The sequence below is a fragment of the Aethalodelphis obliquidens genome, unplaced genomic scaffold (genome assembly GCF_003676395.1).
Source record: "Aethalodelphis obliquidens isolate GAN/ISIS:26980383/991018 unplaced genomic scaffold, ASM367639v1 scaffold10, whole genome shotgun sequence".
NCBI classification, from domain to species: domain Eukaryota; kingdom Metazoa; phylum Chordata; class Mammalia; order Artiodactyla; family Delphinidae; genus Aethalodelphis; species Aethalodelphis obliquidens.
The window spans coordinates 25357910-25375657 of record NW_020837954.1 but is presented as its reverse complement, the minus strand read 5'-3'; the positions used below and the strand labels follow the sequence as shown (position 1 = coordinate 25375657).

Here is a 17748-nt window from a genome sequence, read left to right as displayed (position 1 = left end):
ATGTATCCACCAATGTCTACTTAAGTAAAATGGAAGAATTTTATGTATTTCCCAAATTAGGGTTTAGGCTAATATGCATTTGAACATTTAATGTGAAATATCAGCCTACGTTTTTGCTAAAAATCCATAAACAAATACCTCTGGGAGTAAACCAAAGAACTGGGTTTCTAAATTTTCCTTCTAAATGCAGAGAGAGGTAAGTCAGTCTTTTAAATTAATTATGGCTGCCAGCACTGGCTCTCAGAAATGAGATCCCTTCTCAGTATAACTGAATCACATAGGAATAAGTGGAGACCATGTTTAGAAAATATTTGAATTGTTTGCTTGGCTGCTTCTTCTATGCATGGGAAAATGTTTTTTGTTTGCTTCTGGAGTTGATGGCAGTTTCAGTAATGCTGTATGTTGACCACATTTAGGGAAAAAATGGAAACTGAGTGTAATAGAAGAACCTCTCAGATAGAAGCCCAGTTTCAGGCTGACTGTCAGAAAGTCGCTGAGAGATATGAAAATGCTCTGCGAAGCCTGGAGGGGCACTACCGCCGAGAGCTGAAGGAGGTCCTGGAACAACAGCGCGAGGAGAGATCCCAGTGGGAGTTTGAGAAGGATGAGCTCACCCAGGAGTGTGCAGAAGCCCAGGAGCAGCTTAAAGAGACTCTCCAGAGAGAGAAAGCGACTTCTCTGGTCCTGACCCAGGAGAGAGAGATGCTGGAGAAAACATACAAAGAACATTTGAATAGCATGGTTGCTGAGAGACAGCAGCTACTCAAAGACCTGGAAGATCTAAGAACTGTGTCGGAAAGTCAGCAAAGTCTGCTGTCCAGCCAGATACTTGAGCTGAAGAGCAGTCACGAAAGAGAACTGAAGGACCGTGAGCAGGTCCTGTGCCAAGCAGGCGCCTCAGAGCAGCTGGCCAGCCAGAGGCTTGAAAGGCTCGAAAGGGAACGTGACCAGGAGAGGCAGGAAATGATGTCCAAGCTTCTGGCCATGGAGAGTGTCTACAAAGCGACCTGTGAGAAAGCAGATCGAGAGAGGGCTGAGATGAGCACAGAAATCTCCAGGCTTCAGAACAAAATTAAGGAAATGGAGCAGGTGGGATCTCCTCCCTCCAGGCTTCAGAATGGCTGCCAGGCAATGGGAAGGGAGGAAGTGGAAGGAAGTGGAGCCATGTCCCTGCTCCAGCAAGGAGAGCAGCTGTTGGAAGAGAACGGAGATGTCCTCTTAAGCCTGCAAAGAGCTCATGAACGAGCAGTGAAGGAAAATGTGAAAATGGCAACTGAAATTTCTAGGTTGCAACAGAGGCTGCAAAAATTAGAGCCAGAGTCCGTAATGTCTTCTTGTTTAGATGAGCCAACTGCTGGGTTTTTTGGAAATTCCGTGGAACAAACAGAGCCATTTTTACTGCCAAACCGAATGAAACAAGTAGAAGGTGGAACCATGCAGCACGTCCTAAGTGACCTGCAAGGCGATGAGGTCCGGGATCTGGAAAGTACGGGGACAAGCTCTGGTCAGAGACAAGAGGTCAGAAGAGAGGAGTCTGAAGCATCAATAGAGAGTTTTTCTGAGCTTGAAAATAGTGAGGAGACCAGGACTGAAACCTGGGACCTAAAGAATCAGATTGGCCAGCTTCAGGAACAACTAATGATCTTACGTGCAGACTGTGATCGAGCTTCTGAAAAGAAACAGGACTTACTTTTTGATGTTTCTGTGCTAAAAAAGAAATTAAAGACGCTTGAAAGAATCCCTGAGGCTTCCGCCAAGTATAAACTGTTATATGAAGATGCTAGTAGAGAAAATGAGTGTCTTCAGGAAGAGCTGAGAGTGATGGAGACGCGGTACGATGAAGCACTAGAAAATAACAAAGAACTCACTTCAGAAATGTTCCGATTACAGGATGAGCTAAAGAAAGTTGAAGAAGTGACTGAAACATTCCTTAGCCTGGAAAAGAGTTATGACGAGGTCAAAAGAGAAAATGAGGAACTGCATGTTCTGGTTTTGAGACTTCAAGACAAGATGGAGAAGCTGCAAGAAAGAGCAGTGCTGCAGTATGACTGCTTCTCCTTATGGGAAGCCCATTTAGATAACCTGGAAGTCGGACCTGATGAGAAGATCCTTGAACTAAATCAGACACCGGAAGAGTGTGTACCAAAGATTATGAATGTACACCATATTATAGAAGAACACTGTCAAGAAAACCAGTACCTAGAGCAGGAGAATACAGAGCTCTTAGAAAAAGTAAAGGCACATGAAATTGCCTGGCTACATGGAACACTCCAGACACATCAAGAAAAGCCTGGAGTACAGAACCAAGTAATACTGGAGGAAAACACCGCTCTCCTCAGCCTTCAGGACAAACATTTTCAGCGCCAGGCCACAATCACAGAGTTAGAACGGGAGAAAAAGAAGCTGCAGGAGCTGACTAGAAAGTTGAGGGAAAGAGTCACTGCTTTAGTTAAGCAAAAAGATGTACCTTCTCAAGGAGAAAAGGAGGAAGAGCTGAAGGCAATGATGCATGACTTGCAAATCACGTGCAGTGAGATGCAGCAAAAAGTTGAGCTTCTGAGGTAATGTATGTACCTTCTACACTTCACGGAATCCCACAGAGCACCTCACCACATCTAACTTGGCTGCTTGCTGTGCCTAGAGAAACTAACCTGTTAGTCTTCAAGAAGAGAGCAGTACTTTAGACTTCCTTCTGCTTCTGTGTCGTATTAACAAGTAGAATAACCCTGCCTAGGAGGCACTGCTTCCTCTATAGGACATAAATGTCGTTCATTTAGGGTGTGAAAGTTCATGACGGAGAGTGTTAGTTGTTTAACCATGTGCATCATCAATGTATGTCAAGTCTTTAACTCTTTTGTAGCACTGCATTTGGATGGATAGTTTTGGTGGGGTTTTTTTGGCTAAATGTTGGTTATTTTCTTCATTTTGATGAAACAAGTTATATGAGAATGAATGCCTTTCGTGTATCATTAACTCACTTGGTAGATAAGGAGTCTCTTCTTACACTAATATAGAAAAAGTGTTGTGTCTCATGGCTTATAGTTTTTCACTTATATCACTTGAAGTGCAGGCTGATATTCTGTAAACATTGGAAATTTATCTTAGAACATATAATTTTTTGAGGAGCTATCAGATTCTAATAAACGTGCTTGAAGAACAAAGACAAAAATCATACTAATTTGAACCACTGCTCACTCAACTTTATAAAATATGATTGCAATAGCCTTCTAACAAATTTGGTTCCAAAAAAAACTTGTAAAATGCTACATCATGTCTGAAATATCTTAAAGATACGAAAAAACAAAATAATTCTCGGCGTAGTTTTTCCTCGTTTTACTTCAGACCATATATAGTTCTAAAAATCATAATGAGATGAAAGAAATCACAAAGTAAACATTAGTGTACATATTTTGACATGGCCCTTTCATTTATGTAGTGAATCTTCTTTCTCTAGGTACCCTGGGGTTTAAAACTGAAGCTCATACAGCTTAGTAATATGGCTTTTGTCTTTTAGGAGCAGGCAGGACTTCAGACTGAAATAAATAATTTGCTCAAAGCATATGCTTGCCACTGAGAAAGTCAGCAACCAGGATGGGCATTGAGTCTCCTTTCTGTCTCCATGCTCAGGTGTTTCAGTCACACTTCCCTAATGTCTTTTAGTGAAATTCTTACATCCCAAAAGAAATGAGTCGATATGTCGTAGCTTGATTTCCAAGCACCAAGAGACTACTAATTTAGGCTTTTCTTTTTAACTGGCATGGAGTACGTGTTTAATTGGAAGTTACTATAAAGTATTTTCCAAAGATGCCAGATGACTGCCTTGTTATAACTATTTTTTAAAAATCTCTGTACTTCAGATATGAATCTGAGAAGCTTCAAGAGGAGAATTCTATTTTGAGAAATGAAATTACTACTTTAAATGAAGAAGACAGCATTTCTAACCTGAAATTAGGGAAATTAAATGGATCTCAGGAAGAAATGTGGTAAGACATATATTTAAATGTTCTTAAGGCATTTTTGTGAGGACTAAAGGTATTTTACTTCAACTGTTAAAGCCTAACTCTTAAGTTATATTTTCATTGTCCCTTTAGGCAAAAAATAGAAACCGTAAAACAGGAAAAAGCTGCAGTTCAGAAGATGGTTGAAAATTTAAAGAAACAGGTAAGGAGAGAATATTTCCCAATGTTTCCTGATTCTAAAATTTTCTTTTTTTAAATTTGAAATTTACAGCACATGCTACTGGAAACATAGCTAATAATGGTAAGGTTGTAAATCCTGAGTTTCAAAATGGAAACTCACCTCATGCTAATTCTAAACTAGGTTTCTGTTTTTTGTGAATATAATAATATATATATTATTTCTAGACTCTGGTGCTGAATACTAGCTTTATAATCAGTGGGAGTGGGGAGGTGATAACCTCTAAAACCGAACCTGTGAAATACTAGCTCTATGTTGGTTTTGTTTTGTTTTGTTTTTAATTAGATTCAGTTGTGCTCTTTGTAGCAGATGGCTTTTTTTAAAAAAATATTTATTTATTTTGGCTGCACCAGGTCTTAGTCACAGCACACGGGATCTTTGTTGCCAGCATGCAGACTCCTTAGTTGCAGCATGCATGCATCTAGTTCCCCGACCAGGGATCGAACCAGGGCCCCCTGCATTGGGAGTGCACAGTCTTATCCGCTGGACCACCAGGGAGGTCCCCACATGTGGTTTTGATTCATGTTAGCTCCTTCCTCTTTCCTCACCACAATTAAAAGCAGAAAGTTAAGAACAGCATTTTACAGATATAGAATACTAGTTAATCTGTGTATATTTTCACAGAATTATGATTTATTTAGATAGCTTGTGCCGTTCAGTGCCCAATTTATATAATCTCAACAATATGCAATTGTGTGGGGAAAAGCCATTTGAGAATCTATCTGAAACCGTCAAAAGACAAGGACATCCTGGGAAAAGACTATTTTCAGCACTTGAAATAGGCAAGGTGTTAACGTCCAAAATATATTCTGTACTGTTACAAACAAATTGCAAAATGGAGTAGAAAAGTGAATAATTTATATGATTGGTCAAGTCAGAAAAAAAGAAGAGAACATATAAAAGGATGGTTAGCCTCATTAGTAATTAGGGAAGGGCAAATTAAATGAGTCTCTTTTTTTCACCTGTCAGATTAGCAAAAATTAAAGATTGATCTGGTCTAGTATTAAAAAGGGACTGAGGAAACAAATATACTCATACATTGTTGATAGGACTATAAATTGGTAGTCTGTGAGGAAGACATTGTGGGGATATCGATCAAAACAGTAATGTATATGCACGCCTTCTAACCCAGCAGCCCTACTTCCAAAAATAAGATCCTAAATACAAAATGCTACCATGTGTAAATGAATTTTCCAAAAGATTGTTTTGTTTCTTCATAATTAAAAGAAAAAATGATAATAAACCTATATGTCTATCAGTGTGGGAATGGATAAATACTGTATGGAATGTCTTGATACATGGAATACCCTATAGCAGGGGTCCCCAACCCCTGGGCCGTAGACCACTACCGGTCCGCAGCCTGTTAGGAACCGGGCACACAGCAGGAGGTGAGCGGCGGTTGGTCGAGAGTGAAGCTTCATCTGCCGCCCCCCATCACTTGCGTTACCGCCTGAACCATCCCCCTCCCCTGACCCCACCCACCCCCCACCCCTCCCCAGCCCAGGTCCGTGAAAAAATTGTCTTCCATGAAACTGGTCCCTGGTGCCAAAAAGGTTGGCGACCGCTGCCCTATAGCCACTAAAAATATAGCATGTGGTGGTTTCTGAATGCACCGATTTGGAAAGATAAGAGCCTGTAAGATATTATAAGTGGAAAAAGCATGTTCTAAAGAAGGAAAAAACTACACGTATATAGGTCTGTGTATGCATAGAAAACAATCTGTAGGGATACGTACCCAGCTGTGAACAGTGGCTACCCCTGTGGAATGGGATTGGACAGAGTGTCTGTCACTTCTTCATACACTTCTGAACTGATCGACTTTGTAATAATGAGTATGTATTTTTTCTGTTATTAAATGTGTGTGTGTATAACTTTACATAGAGAAAGTAAAACAATTAGTCTCTAAATATATTTTTAGCAGAAGTAGGATAACTAGTTTTTAAGACTTATTTCAATTTTAATTAGATTTCAGAATTAAAAACCAAAAACCAACAGTTGGATTTGGAAAATATGGAGCTTAGCCAAAAGAATTCTCAAAATCAGCAAGAACTGCAAGAAGTTAATCAACGTCTGGCAGAAATGCTAAGTCAGAAGGATAAAGAGCCAGGACACAGTACATGTGAGGAATGGGAACAAGAGAAGTCTAATCTAAAAGAAGAACTGGAACACTGTAAAGTGCAGGTATGGTCTACAGCCACTCTACAGCCTTTCTGGAGGAAATCCCAGTAAATAAAAGAAATGCTTGTATTTAATTTCTTATACATAAAGTCCCAATTATTAAAACAGTGTGGTGTTCGCACATGAATAGACAGATAAGTGGAAGAGAAGTCTAGAATTAGACCCAAATACATATGGAAACTTAGTATATAACAAAGGTAGCTTCTCAAATCACCGGGGTAAAGATGGAGTTTTTAATAAGTGGTGCCTAGATAACTGGGTAGACAACTGAAAATAAAATTAGATCCATATCTTATACCATACATAAGGGTAAACTCCAATTGGATTAGGAGTCTAAATATAAAAGGTAAAACATTCAAGTACTAGTAGAAACTGGGCAAATTCATCTTTAGGCTTGGTGTAGAGAAAGGCTATGTAACTATGACTCATAAACTAGAGGCAAAAAAATGACCTGATTAAATTTTTTAAATTTTTGCATGACCAAGAAAATACCATAAACAAAGTCAAAAGACAGCTCACAAACTGGGAGAAAATATTTGCATCATATACCACCAAGAGTGGAGCTAATATCCCTACTATGTAAAGAACTCTTAAAAGTCAAAGGGCTTAGGAGCAAAATCTGATAGCCAAATAGGAAAAAATGCACGAACAAAAATTCACACACCAAAAAAAGAGATAAAAATGGCCCTCAAACCTTGAAAAAATGTTCAAAATTACTCAGAATTAGAAATGCAAATAACGCTGATATCTCATTTCTCACCTATGTGATTGGCAACAATTTAAAAATATAACAACATATTCTGTTGTCAAGGGTTTGGGAAAACAGGCACTTTCATACATTGCTGCTGGAATATAAACTGATATTGTATTTATGGAAGGAAATTTGGCAAATCTAACAAAATTACATATGTACTTACCTTTTGTCCTAGCAGTCTGACTTCTAGGAATTTACCCTAAAGATATTCCTCTAAAAATATGAAAATTCACCACAAAGCGTTGGTTATTCATTGCAGCATTGTTTGTAACTGCAAAATATTGGAAACAACCTAGATGCCCATACATCGGAGAGTTGTTGGATAAATGTGATGGGTATAGCCACACATGGAGTAGTATTATACAGCTATATAAAAAGAAAAAGAAAGAATGGACAAATGAGAAAGGTCTCTTCGTGTGAAATGATTTCCAGGACATACTGTTAGGTGAGAAAAGAAGAGCTCAATAGAGTATCTAAGATAGTATGTCTCCGTCCATGTAAGAAAGAAGGGGATATTAGGCAATACACATGTATTTGTGTAAAAGAAATACAGAAATTTATGTAAAAGAAATATGGGAATGATAAACCAGATAACTAAAGAGATGGTTACCTATAGAGGGCGAGTGGGAAAGGGATGGAAGAGAGGAATGGGAATGTGATAGAAGGAATGAGGAAGGGAGTGACACTGCTGAGAACATTTGCACATAGCTCTGATGCTTAGAACCATAATAATGTTTTACATACTCTTCGCATACCCCCTCAAATAAACACACAATTAAAACCAATCCAGAAAACAAAGATGGGGGGTACCAAAATGGAACACAAACACTAACAAATGAACCTAACTGTATTGTAAATGGATAACATAGCTACAGTGTGGAAGAAAATAAGTAATTTAGAAATTAGTATCTTGACTGTATACAGTAGGGTTAAGACAAAAAGAAGTGTACATAAAGGCAATAATAATCTAGTGAGTAAATGTGTTTCTCATGGGGGTGTATGTTAGTAATTCTGGAACTACTCTGTGTATACTAGAATTGAACAGATAAGTAAACGTATTGTAGATAATAAGAACTGTGTTTCTCATTTTTGGAAAAGGAAGTTGCAAGTGGGGAAACTGAGAAGGCTAAAATGAACCCTCTGATATTGGATTGGAATTTGAGGTATTAGTATAAACTCGTATTTCTTAATATATAGACAGATAGATAGATACAGAGATGTAGATGTGTGTATATGGATCGAGTACCCAGATCTTGGTTTCTAAACACTATTCTCGTATAAGAGGAGCCCGGGCTACTTGGAAAAATGGTTGCTCCCAAGGCTGGGGCAGGGTCAATTCAAGATGAGCCTGGAACATCTCATGGTGTCAGAAAGAAAAAGGTGCCCCCCAAAAGATGGGACATGTCAAAAGGACAGGGCACAACCTGAAGAAGCTCTTAATGGCCAAAGCTGGAATAATTTGATCAACAAAATAGAACATAGCATAAAATAATTATAAAATGCAAAATAAAATAAATATCTATAGGTCCATACTGTTATAAAAAAATTGAATACATAAATAACGGGGGGAGAAATAACAGCTCTTCCTTACAAGAGAATTCCAATTAATAAATGTATGAAGAAGGAAATAGAAAGTCTTCATTAGGCAAACACCAGAGTAGTAATTGTTGTAGATAAAATCCACTGATAGACACTAAAATCAATAAGCAAAAGCTTAAGGAAAAACACTATTTGCATGGTCTCAAAGCATCTCCCCCCAGAGAAAGATAGTAACTTTACAGTGAAGAAATCTTCAAAGACTTAGAAATCATGTTCATGCCATTTTAGTGGAAAGTCTATTAAAATATAGTTTTGGTTAGTTCCATTGAGTATAAGGACAAATGATATTAAACAGTGTGTCACTGAATTGGTACTAGTGTTTCCTTAATGCTGCCTTTTGTGAACTTACTAAGTTTCCCCAGGCTAAATGAATATGTGTATTATATGACTTTTTAAATTTTTTCTTAGTCTTCCACTTTAGTGTCTTCTCTGGAGGCAGAACTTTCTGAAGTTAAACTACAAATTCATATTGTGGAACAGGAAAACCTCCTTCTCAAAGATGAACTGGAGAAAATGAAACAAGTAAGATCGTGTGTTGCTTAGGTGGGGACAGGAGGTATGGGGGGGCTCATAGAATAATATGCACCTGATGGTCTGACTTTTCTAGCCACCAAATGTCCTTTTTACTGAGTCCTGTTAACTAGCTTATTACTTAGTAAAGTTGAGGGCTTGCAGTACAAGTCTATTTATAAGGGCTCCTATTGCTAATTCTCTAAATGTTGTTCTAGTTATGTAACTTACATGTTGTAGACTGACATTCTGTAACTATAAATGAACCATAACCACTTCAGTTTAAGAAATTTGGGCTTCCCTGGTGGCTCAGTGGTTGAGAGTCCGCCTGCCGATGCAGGGGACACGGGTTCATGCCCCGGTCCGGGAAGATCCCACATGCCGCAGAGCGGCTGGGCCTGTGAGCCATGGCCGCTGAGCCTGCGCATCTGGAGCCTGTGCTCCGCAACGGGAGAGGCCACAGCAGTGAGAGGCCCGTGTACAGCAAAAAAGAAAAAAAAGAAAAGAAATTTGTTGCTCTACCTTCTCCCGGCCAGGTGTTAAATAATATAAATTTGTCTAAAAAGATGGTGACTTTCTTACTCATAACTTTAATAACTATTCACCCAGATTTGTGAGACACAGGTGAAGCTGGTCCCTCATCATCCCTTTTTCTCATAGTGAGTTTGAGGCATCTATCTTGGGCAGAAGAGTAGATTCTAGAACATTATCAGGGATGCAGTCTCACCTATGAATTTGGCTTTAAGAAGCACATTTCAAAGTTTAAAACAAAGACCTAATTTTAAGTATAAAAGAGGGTTCACCTTAATATATTCTGAACGTTGTCCAATTTTATTCTTTATTCTGAATTTTTCAATGAGCACATGAATCCCTCAGTTTGAGCAATCCTGATTTACACTAGGAGAATTTAGTTTTTCCATTTTATTTATTTGCTTCACCAAAGGATTACTTTAATATTATGATATCCTTAGATTATAAAATTCTCTTATACCTATTCAGCCTATGAGCATAAAGGTGTCCTCTGAATGCTGAGTCTGTACCACTGAGTGTGTTATGTTCATGTTGATTCCTAATTGACACCTGTAAGTCTTGATTTCCTAATAGGATTATAAGACTCTCAGGAAATTTGTATCTCTTACAGTGCTTAATACAGTACTGGTACCCGATAGGTGCTTTATAAGAACCTTTTCAAGCCAGATGCTGCTATGCAAAGTTTATCTGTTCTGCCATAGCAGAAGCTGTCTGTCCATATAAACATTCCAGAAGTTAAAAGGCTCTTCTGTGGTATATAAGTATTCCAGAGCTGTTATTACTAAATTCATCCTAATTAACTTGGGCATACTTTTCTCCTTTATCATTTTATGTCTGTTGTTCAACCTTTCAGATGATAATGGTAAAGAAATGGTAATGGTAAAGATAATGGTAAAAAAAAAAAAATGGATTCCAAATCCATAGCATGGGAAATGTATGCTTTGTGATTTTGCCAAGCTAGGGATCAGAAGAAAAGGAGCTGAGTTGGGAGTAAAATAGTAGGCACATTTTTATTGCATATTTTTTTGAAGCATTGATGTAAATAGTGAGATGGAAAAACAGTGAGCCCTTTTGCTTTTGGTGGGCAGTTGTTCAAGGCACCTGGACTCTTGGATCACAAGGGTTAAGGTGGTGTCAGCCCATTGTTGCTTCCACACAGCTCGGACCTAGAAAGCCTGTGCTGCTCTGTATGACATAATAATTTCTTGTTCACAAAACATTTTTATTTGTATTATCTGTTGCATTGAAAAGAAACACGAATAGCGTCAGCAGTAGTCACATACCAGTCTGTAGACACCCAAAATGGTACCAGGCTTTGTGAGGGTCTGGGGATGGGGTAGTGAGCAAAGGAAAAAAGGCCTTTGTTAACCAATGCCCAGGTTCTTTACACTTTCCTTCATCCTTCTGACTTGTTTAGATTTGTAAATTATGCTGGATTCGTTGCCAGTTGAAGACAAGATTCAATCCTTAAAGTCCATTTTGTCATACTATTCCTAAAGCTAAATGTAAAAGAACTTCAGGTAAAAAGTTGAAAGATGGCCGTAAAATCATAATGACAATAAATAATGGAAAATTGAAAGCCAAGTGAAGTAGAGGGAAATTGAAAACATATGAACTATGGGAAGGGTTAAGAAGTGTAAGAAACAATCAGTCTCCTTAAAGCAGTGGTTGTGGGGAGGTGGAAATTGCTCCCCCACCCCAAGACGTTTAGCAATGTCTGGGGACATTTTGGGGTTTCACACCCAGTGTATGGGGAGGCCGGCTGTGCTACTGGAATCTAATAGGTAACACCAGAGATGCTGCTAACCATCCTGCAGTGCATAGGACAGTCTCCCACAGCAAGGAATTACCTGCCCCAAAATGTCAGTAGTGCTAAGGCTGATGATGAAAAGGAACAAAAAGTTTTCCGTTTGTCTTGATGCCATAAAGTGCAGAGGAAGAAACCAGTGTGTCCCTACCAGCAACCTTTTTCTTAGCAAGTCAATTTAGGCATCTTCCAAAGGGAAGGGTATACAGAACGTGCTGAAAAACACTGCTTGATTTATCTTTAAACTTGCCCGTGGGACTTCCCTGGTGGTCCAGCGATGAAAGACTTCGTGTTCCCAATGCAGGGGGCCCGGGTTCGATCCCTGGTCAGGGAACTAGATCCTACGTGCCGCAGCTAAGACCCGGCACAGCCAAATAAATAAATAAATATTTTTTAAAAAAAACTTCCCCTTTTGTTGGTTGATACATTGTACTTGGTTGATGCCAATTCCGTAGTCTTGATTGAAAAAGATTTTTTTCTAGTTAAAAAACATGGGGAAAATGTTTTGTGCTATATGTACACAAGTTAAATTCATGACAGGATGGCAGTATGTTATTTATTTTATCCTGAAGGTAAAACAGAAAGCTAGGACCATTACTTAATGTCTGGTTGATTTTGTCTAAGCAGACATTTCGGCAGTCAGTTGAAGAATAGAGAGAAGCCAGCAGGGAACATTTTGTTAAAGTTAATTATAGTCCCCTAGAGTTTATATGTCCTGGGAAATATCTACAGATAGGGAAACAGCAGCAGCCATGAAAATGTCCTGTTTATAAATACATCTTTTTAAATACAACCATGAGACGTGATGGGTGGGCTTGTTTATCTCTTACAGCTGCACAGATGTCCCAATCTCTCTGACTTCCAGCAAAAAATTTCTAGTATTCTAAGCCACAATGAAAAACTGCTGAAAGAAAAGGAAGCTCTAAGTGAAGAATTAAATAGCTGTGTTGATAAGGTAGTAAAAATAAGACTTTTTTACCATCATTGGACAGTGTGTACCATAATGAGCATTTCTCTAACGCCAGTGGCACATGGGGGGCTACATGTTAGCCTAAAAGTCTCCTAGAACAGCATTTTGTGACCTTAGAGCTCCTGAAGCCATGATTTTTTTTCTTTTATTGAAGTATAGTTGATTTACAATATTGTGTTAGTTTCAGGTGCATAGCAGTGATTCAGTTATACGTGTATGTGTGTGTATGTACTGCTTTTTTCCCATTCTTTTCCATTATAGATTATTACAAGATATGGAATATAATTTCCTGTGCTATACAGTCAATGCTTGTTGTTTATTTTAGATATGGTAGTGTATATCTGTTAATCGCATACTCCTAATTTATCCCTCCCTCCTCCTCCTCTTTTGGTAACCATAAGTGTGTTTTCTATGTCTGTGAGTCTGTTTCTGTTTTGTAAATAGCTCATTTGTACCATTTGTTACATTCCAGATATAAGTGATATCGTGTAATATTTGTCTTTCTCTGTCTAACTGACTTCTCTTAGTATGATAATCTCTAGGTCCACATTATTTCACTCTTTTTTATGGCTGAGTAATATTCCATTGTAGGAAGGAACACTTAGGTTCCTTCCATGTCTTGGCTGTTGTAAATAGTGCCGCTATTAACATTGGGGTGCATATATCTTTTTTAATTAGAGTTTTTGTCTTTTCTGGATATATGCCCAGAAGTGGGATTGCAGGATCATATGGTAACTCTATTTTTAGTTTTTTAAGGAACCTCCATACTGTTCTCCATAGTGTCTGCACCAATTTACATTCTCACCACAGTGAAGGAGGGTTCCCTTTTCTCCACACCCTCTCCAGCATTTATTATTTGTAGACTTTTTGATGATGGCCATTCTGACTGGTATGAGGTAATCCCTCACTGTAGTTTTGACTTGCATTTCTCTAATTATTAACAATATTGAGCATCTTTTCATGTGCCTGTTGGCCATCTGTATGTCTTCTTTGAAGAAATGTTTGTTGAGGTTTCTGCCCATTTTTTGATTTGGTTGTTTAGTTTTTTTGTTTTGTTTTGATATTTAGTTGTATGAGTTGTTTGTATATTTTGAAAATTAATCCCTTGTTGGTCACATCGTTTCTGCATGTTTTCTCCCAGTCTTAAAGTTGTCCTTTTGTTTTGTTGATGGTTTCCCTTGCTGTGCAAAAGCTTTTAAGTTTAATTAGGTCCCATTTGTTTATTTTTGCTTTTATTTCTTTTGCCTTGGGAGACTGACCTAAGAAAATATTGCTACGATTTATGTCACAGAATGTTTTGCCTATTTTCTCTTCTAGGAGTTTTATGGTGTCATGTCTTATATATACGTCTTTAAGCCATTTTGAGTTTATTTTTGTGTATGGTGTGAGGGAGTAGTCTAACTTCATTGTTTTACATGTAGCTGTCCAGCTTTCCCAATGCTGCTTATTGAAACACTCTTTTTTCTCCATTATATATTCTTGCCTCCTTTGTCCAAGATTAAATGACTGTAGGTGTGTGGGTTTATTTCTGGACTCTGTATTCTGTTACATTGATCCATATGTCTGTTTTTGTGCCATTACCATACTGTTTTCATTATTATAGCTTTGTAGTATTGTCTGAAGTCTGGAAGGGTTATGCCTCTAGCTTTCTTCATTTTTCTCAAGGTTGCTTTGGCAATTTTGGGTCTTTTGTGGTTCTATATAAATTTTAGGATTATTTGTTCCCGTTCTGTGAAAAATGTCATTTGATAGGGATCACATTAAATCTGTAGATTGCTGAAGCCATGATTTTAACAGGAGTCTAGATTAGTTGTTTAATAAATATTAAGTACGGTAATATAAAGTTTGTCTTATTTTAATAAGTAACTATGCTACTTAATATATATTATTTAAATACATCACGATCCTACTTATATATAATATAAATAATATAAATATTATGTATTTAATAATCTGAAATCCATTACATAGACACTTTTTTTCTACTGTATTTTCCCTAGCAAATCCAAAAACACTGCCTTTGTGCCACCTGCCTTAATAGGCATTCCATATTTTCCTATTATGGCACACTCTTGGGATTTCTAATCGCCTTCCAGCCCACCACGTCTCACCCAAAAACATGAGGCAATGAGAAGGAAAAATTGAAATCCCCAAAGAGAAGAGACTCCTCAAAATTAAAGGTACAAAGGGAGTCAAGGAAATGTCTCTCTTTTACCTTGTCTTGATCCCCTTTGTAGAGAGATGGTACTTGATCTTTTCAGTATAAGTGAAGGCATGTGAAATGAAGCTAGACGTGTTTGTAGAAATGCTGTTACCGCTTTTCTTTTCCTGAATCAGTTGGCAAAATCAAGTCTTTTAGAGCACAGAATTGCTACTATGAAGCAAGAACAGAAGTCTTGGGAACACCAGAGCGAAAGCTTGAAATCACAGCTAGTGGCTTCACAGGAAAAGGTATGTGGACAATTCTTATTTCATCTGCACAGTTAATATTTTCCTATATCTCCCAACAGAACTCCAAGTGGAAAGAATGTTCCAGGTGGTTGTGGTCTAAGAGGGCTCAGAATGATTCAATTTAACTAATATTTGACACCTTACAGTATAGTAAAATAATTGGAACAGTGTTTCTCCCAAAGTTCATTATTATGAAATAATCATAAGATTATCTCATCATTATGAGATTATTTATTTATGAAAGCTTGAGAATAGTGTGTAAAAATGACTGCTTATTTCTAATTTAGAATTAGGATTTCTAAGGCAGGTTCATGCCCTATTATAGTTAAAGCTCTCTATTAACATTCTGTTTACCAATTTAAATTTTTTAAAATTGAAATATATATGAGCTGTTAGCATGGAGTAGGGTTCTACAAAGTATGTTTTTATTTTCATCTAAGCGGTCCTTTACAAACCAACATCACAGTCTAAAATGTAATTTCTACAAAGTTCAGTAAAATCATCTGTCGTGATGCCTGTTGGTATTCCTTGGTTCTGTAAGATATCACTTGGTAATATACCAGATGACTATACCAGCAATACCTTGCTCTAGGTGTAGTTCATTATTGTCCTAAATATAACTTAACATCCTGTAAAGATACATAATATCCTAGATTTGCACTGAGCAACTGAAAAGACCTGGATATAGTAAGTAGAAGCAGAAGGGACCTTGGAGTTCTCTTGTCTTAGCTCATTCATACATGGACATGCTATAGGTGAGACCATGAGGATTTGTCGCAGTGTATGACTGTTCTCATGATGCAGGTTCAGAATTTAGAAGACACCCTGCAGAATGTAAACCTGCAAATGTCCCGAATTAAATCTGATCTACGAGTGACTCAGCAGGAAAAGGAGGCTTTAAAACAAGAAGTGATGTCTCTACACAAGCAACTTCAGAATGCTGGTGACGAGGTAATTTCTTTTCTTCTTTATTGAGATCTAACTTTATACAGTAAAGTGCATAAATTTTAACTCTATAACTTGATTGTTTTTATACACATATATGTATGTATATGTAAATATACACAGTTATAGGTAAAATATATATGTATGTTTGTCTTTGTGTAACCACCACCTAGCTCAAAATAAAGAACATTTCCAGCACCCAGGAGGCTCTCTTGTGTCCCCTTCAGTTGATAACCTCAAGGGAACCACCACAGGTTAGGGATGCTTGTTTCTGAACCTCACATAAATGGAACTATAGTGACAAGGTAATTGTGCAAGTCAGAAGACCATGGCTGAGTTGTTTTGTAGTAATAAAAACATTTTGATGTTGTAGAAAGTAAGTCTCGTTTTAATATATCACAATGCTGTTTCACCTATGTGCAAATAAATTAAGAACAATGTATGTATGTCAGTCTTGGGTAGATGTTAAGACTTTGTCCTACCATAAAAGTAGGCACTAAATTCAGCTACTTTATCTCTTGGTGATACTTTTTTTTAAACTGTGTTTTTTTAAAAAAACATAATAGTTGCTTCCATTTTTAAAAAATTACTTCTGGGCTGAAAATTTTTTCAAAATGAGATTGTACCTTTTTTTTTTTTCCTTTTCATGTTTTGGCTTAAAAGGCAAAACGTGAAAAAGAAAAAGCCCTAACCCTAACCCTTTTTTTACCTTTAAAAAAAATTTTTTTAAAGCATTTTTCAGGATCCAAAAAAATCACCGTGGTAGCTTAAAGCATATTCCTGAGTTCAGGCCTCAATTATGTGGATGATACGTGCTTTGGATTCTAAAAAAGGATATGATTGCATATGTGAAAATGAAAGTAGAGTTTAGCAAGGGAAAGCTTTCAAGTTAGCAGTGCATTTCAGAGTTCTCTGTGTTCTCTGTTAACCAAAAGAATAGTTATTTGGGTTCAAAGCATAACTTCATAAGAATGAGGTAATTTTTAAGGTCCCCAATCTCTATGCGCTTGGGTCCTATATGGAACTGGGACTTGCCCTACAATCATCTTTGCTATTAGATTTGACGGGACTATTTTGCCAAAGATCATTTTAAACAGAGAGTTTCCAAACCTTTTTTTTTTTTAAATCAGCATTCAAGAATATTGTTTTACTTATATCTAGATATACATGTGCTCACTCTCATTAGATGCTCAAAAAAGAAATCAGCTTGTTTTTAAGGCTTAACTCTACAATTCTCTCTTAAGAACTGGGCCCCAGAAATAGGCACCCTTCCATCAGGATTCCATAACCAACAGCAAAGGCTGTCCTGGGACAAGTTGGATCACCTGACGAATGAGGAACAACAGCTGCTTTGGCAAGAGAATGAGAGACTCCAAACTGTGGTACAGAACACCAAAGCAGAACTCATACACTCCCGGGAGAAGGTAACTTGAAAAGTTGTACATGGTGGCATATGTTTGTAAATGAATGTTTGATACAGTGATTCTAAGGTATGGATTTGAGTATTCTGGTGTGGCAGACTTATTTTAAGAATGTATAATTTATCATTTACTTGCAATATAATTTTATCATGCTGTGTTTATATAATATTTTTCATTTTGTATAAGCAGTTCTATATTAAAATCTGTGATCTTATGAATGGAAATTATGTTAACCATATATTCCTCATTCAAATAGGCTAGCCGCCAAGACTGGTAGTATAAAAATGGCAAAACTAAACTCAGTTCTTGTTGGTCTAACTTCTTGTAAGAGAAAAGGTGCCCCTTTTAAAAGACAGCATTTCAAGGCTAGAATGGTCTTTAAAGA

General features: G+C 37.4%; 1 protein-coding gene across 25 annotated transcripts in view; it reads left to right on the top strand.

The window, feature by feature from the left end:
* Positions 1-17748, top strand: part of NIN (ninein) — a 104630-nt gene that overhangs the window by 69259 nt on the left and 17623 nt on the right. For 23 of the 25 annotated variants that reach the window (XR_003433631.1, XR_003433630.1, XR_003433633.1 and 20 more), the window contains 9 exons: positions 417-2561; positions 3858-3983; positions 4092-4161; positions 6163-6378; positions 9137-9250; positions 12409-12531; positions 14884-14997; positions 15802-15948; positions 17187-17366. Coding sequence is in view for 20 of the 25 variants with exons in the window: in XM_027111199.1 (XP_026967000.1) it covers positions 417-2561; positions 3858-3983; positions 4092-4161; positions 6163-6378; positions 9137-9250; positions 12409-12531; positions 14884-14997; positions 15802-15948; positions 17187-17366 (3235 nt within the window). In the remaining 5 variants the exon portion in view is untranslated. The remainder of the gene's footprint in view (positions 1-416; positions 2562-3857; positions 3984-4091; positions 4162-6162; positions 6379-9136; positions 9251-12408; positions 12532-14883; positions 14998-15801; positions 15949-17186; positions 17367-17748) is intronic. The other 2 variants (XM_027111205.1, XM_027111217.1) reach the window with 2 other exon arrangements.